Source organism: Zonotrichia albicollis, chromosome 8, assembly GCF_047830755.1.
Source record: "Zonotrichia albicollis isolate bZonAlb1 chromosome 8, bZonAlb1.hap1, whole genome shotgun sequence".
Classification (NCBI taxonomy): Eukaryota; Metazoa; Chordata; class Aves; order Passeriformes; family Passerellidae; genus Zonotrichia; species Zonotrichia albicollis.
Window position 1 is genome coordinate 37,798,621 of NC_133826.1, and position 2,504 is coordinate 37,801,124.

Here is a 2,504-nt window from a genome sequence, read left to right on the forward strand (position 1 = left end):
CCCCCAGCCTGCCCACAGCCAGCCTGGGGCTGCCCACGGGGCTTTTCTGTGCTGAGCATTGGCCTGGGCGTGTTCTTGAGAGAGCCTGGGCAAGGAGCCTGGAGCCCCCAGGCCCTGGGCTGAGGCGTCAGCGCTGCCCCAGCAGTGCCCATGGCCTGTCCCTGCTGCAGCCCCGGCACTGCCACCCCCAGGACTGTGCCCGGCCCCGAGAGCACTCAGGCCCTACAGCAACACCAGGGCCACCAGGGCAGCGGGGCAGGGCCACAGCAGCAGCACTGGCAACACCAAGTGCTGCTGCTGCTGCTGGGCACAGCTGCTGGGCCAGCACTGATCTGCCCCCATCTCTTCACACAGACATTGCTGCTGCAGCTCCTGAGAAGGCAACAAAAGGGCATCTCTACAGGAAACTCTGCTGGGCGATCCTTTAGTTCTTTTAAAGCCACCGAGAGCTCAGCCCCTCATTGACACAATCTCTAGCCACAGGGAAGGTGGAGAGAATTACATTTCTTTTTTGACTATATTATAAAAGTAAAAGTACGAAAAATTACCTCAGAAAAGAAACGAACAAGAAGTATCAAACATTTTTTTTTATTCCATGTGATTTGCAGAAAATGGCTAGCAGTTTAATGTTCCTGAAACTATCTTGTCATAAGTCTCCTCACTGCAGCCTTGAGCTCCTGGTTCCTCAGGCTGTAGATGAGGGGGTTCAGGGCTGGAGGCACCACCGAGTACAGAACTGACAGGGCCAGATCCAGGGATGGGGAGGAGATGGCGGGAGGCTTCAGGTAGACAAAAAAGCCAGTGCTGAGAAAAAGGGAGACCACAGCCAGGTGAGGGAGGCAGGTGGAAAAGGTTTTGTGCCGTCCCTGCTCAGAGGGGATCCTCAGCACAGCCCTGAAGATCTGCACATAGGAGAAAACAATGAACACAAAACAACCAAATGTAAACAAAAGACTAATCACAATGAGCCCATGTTCCCTGAGGTGGAAGTGTGAGCAGGAGAGCTTGAGGATCTGGGGCACCTCACAGAAGAACTGGCCCAGGTCATTGCCATGGCACAGGGGCAGGGAAAATGTATTGGCCGTGTGCATGAGAGCATTGAGAAAGGCACTGGCCCAGGCAGCTGCTGCCATGTGGGCACAAGCTCTGCTGCCCAGGAGGGTCCCATAGTGCAGGGGTTTGCAGATGGACACGTAGCGGTCATAGCTCATGATGGTCAGCAGGAAAAGCTCTGTTGCAAAAAAAAAGAAAATCAGAAAGACTTGTGCAGCACATCCTGTGTGGGAGATGTTCCTGGTGTCCCAGAGGGAATTGTGCATGGCTTTGGGGACAGTGGTGCAGATGGAGCCCAGGTCGCTGAGGGCCAGGTTGAGCAGGAAGAAGAACATGGGCGTGTGCAGGTGGTGGCCGCAGGCTACAGTGCTGATGATGAGGCCGTTGCCCAGGAGGGCAGCCAGGGAGATGCCCAGCAAGAGGCAGAAGTGCAGGAGCTGCAGCTGCCGCGTGTCTGCCAATGCCAGCAGGACGAAGTGGCTGATGGAGCTGCTGTTGGACATTTGCTGGGGCTGCACATGGGGACCTGTTCATGGAGAAAGGACAATGACAAGTCAGGAGAGGCTGCTTTGAGCCAAACCTGATCCATTTCCTGCAGACTGTCCAACTGGGACTCACCCACACTTGTTCCTGCTCTGGGAAAACCTTCACCCAGGTCCCTGCCTGAGCTCCAGTTGTGCTGGCTGAGTGTGCCAGGAGCAGCCAGGCCTGTGCATGGGGGCTCTCGAGGAGCCATCCCTGCCCTACTGTGCTGTGTTTGTGGCCATGGGGCAGAGGGACAAGGCTGGATATTCAGGATTTGTCAGTGGAATCACTCCTAATACAGAAAGGCGTGGTAGCATCTGCACTCCCACTTTTAAAGGATGGCAGGAATTTATTATAGGAATTTTTTTCCTACACACACATCATTCCTGGCTCTCTGAGGTCAGAAATCCCCAGCATTTCTGCTGCACTTAGAGTTTACCACTGAGAGGTGGGAGAGCCAAAGGATTCCCTGTGGCTCAGGGAAGGTGAAGGGCTGGATGGGCTTGTTCCCAACTGCTCTGGCTTTGCACCTTTGGCTGCAATCAGAGCACAATCACACTCCTGGGTCACCCTGGGATAAACCAGACCCTGCCCAGATCAGAGGATCCCTGAATGTGTCACCCTCTCTAAAGTCTCTGGGCAAGGTGTCAGCACCCCCTTGTGCCAAGGACACTCACGGCTCCCTTGGCAAACCCAACAGCATTTCCTCAGCTGTGGCAGCTCTGCCCTTCCCCGTGGGACATTCAGGGAACTCCCAGAGGCTCTGGCACAGATTTGCACCCAGGAGGGCAGCTCAGACCTTGGAAGGGCACAGCAAGGAGGTCCCTGGCTGTGCCCATGATGGGATCTCAGGGAGGGGGCTCAGCTCATTCCCCTTTCCCATGGACTGCTTTGCCCACAGCCCCACAGGTGCCAGGGAAGCTTGG

At 55.6% G+C, this 2,504-nt stretch overlaps 1 protein-coding gene across 1 annotated transcript; it reads right to left on the minus strand.

The window, feature by feature from the left end:
• Positions 1–638: 638 nt before the first annotated feature.
• On the minus strand, positions 639–1,556 carry LOC141729944 (olfactory receptor 14C36-like). Its single transcript, XM_074546602.1, has one exon. The coding sequence runs from the start codon at positions 1,554–1,556 to the stop codon at positions 639–641; it is 918 nt and encodes a 305-aa protein (XP_074402703.1).
• Between the last annotated feature and the right edge of the window lie 948 nt (positions 1,557–2,504).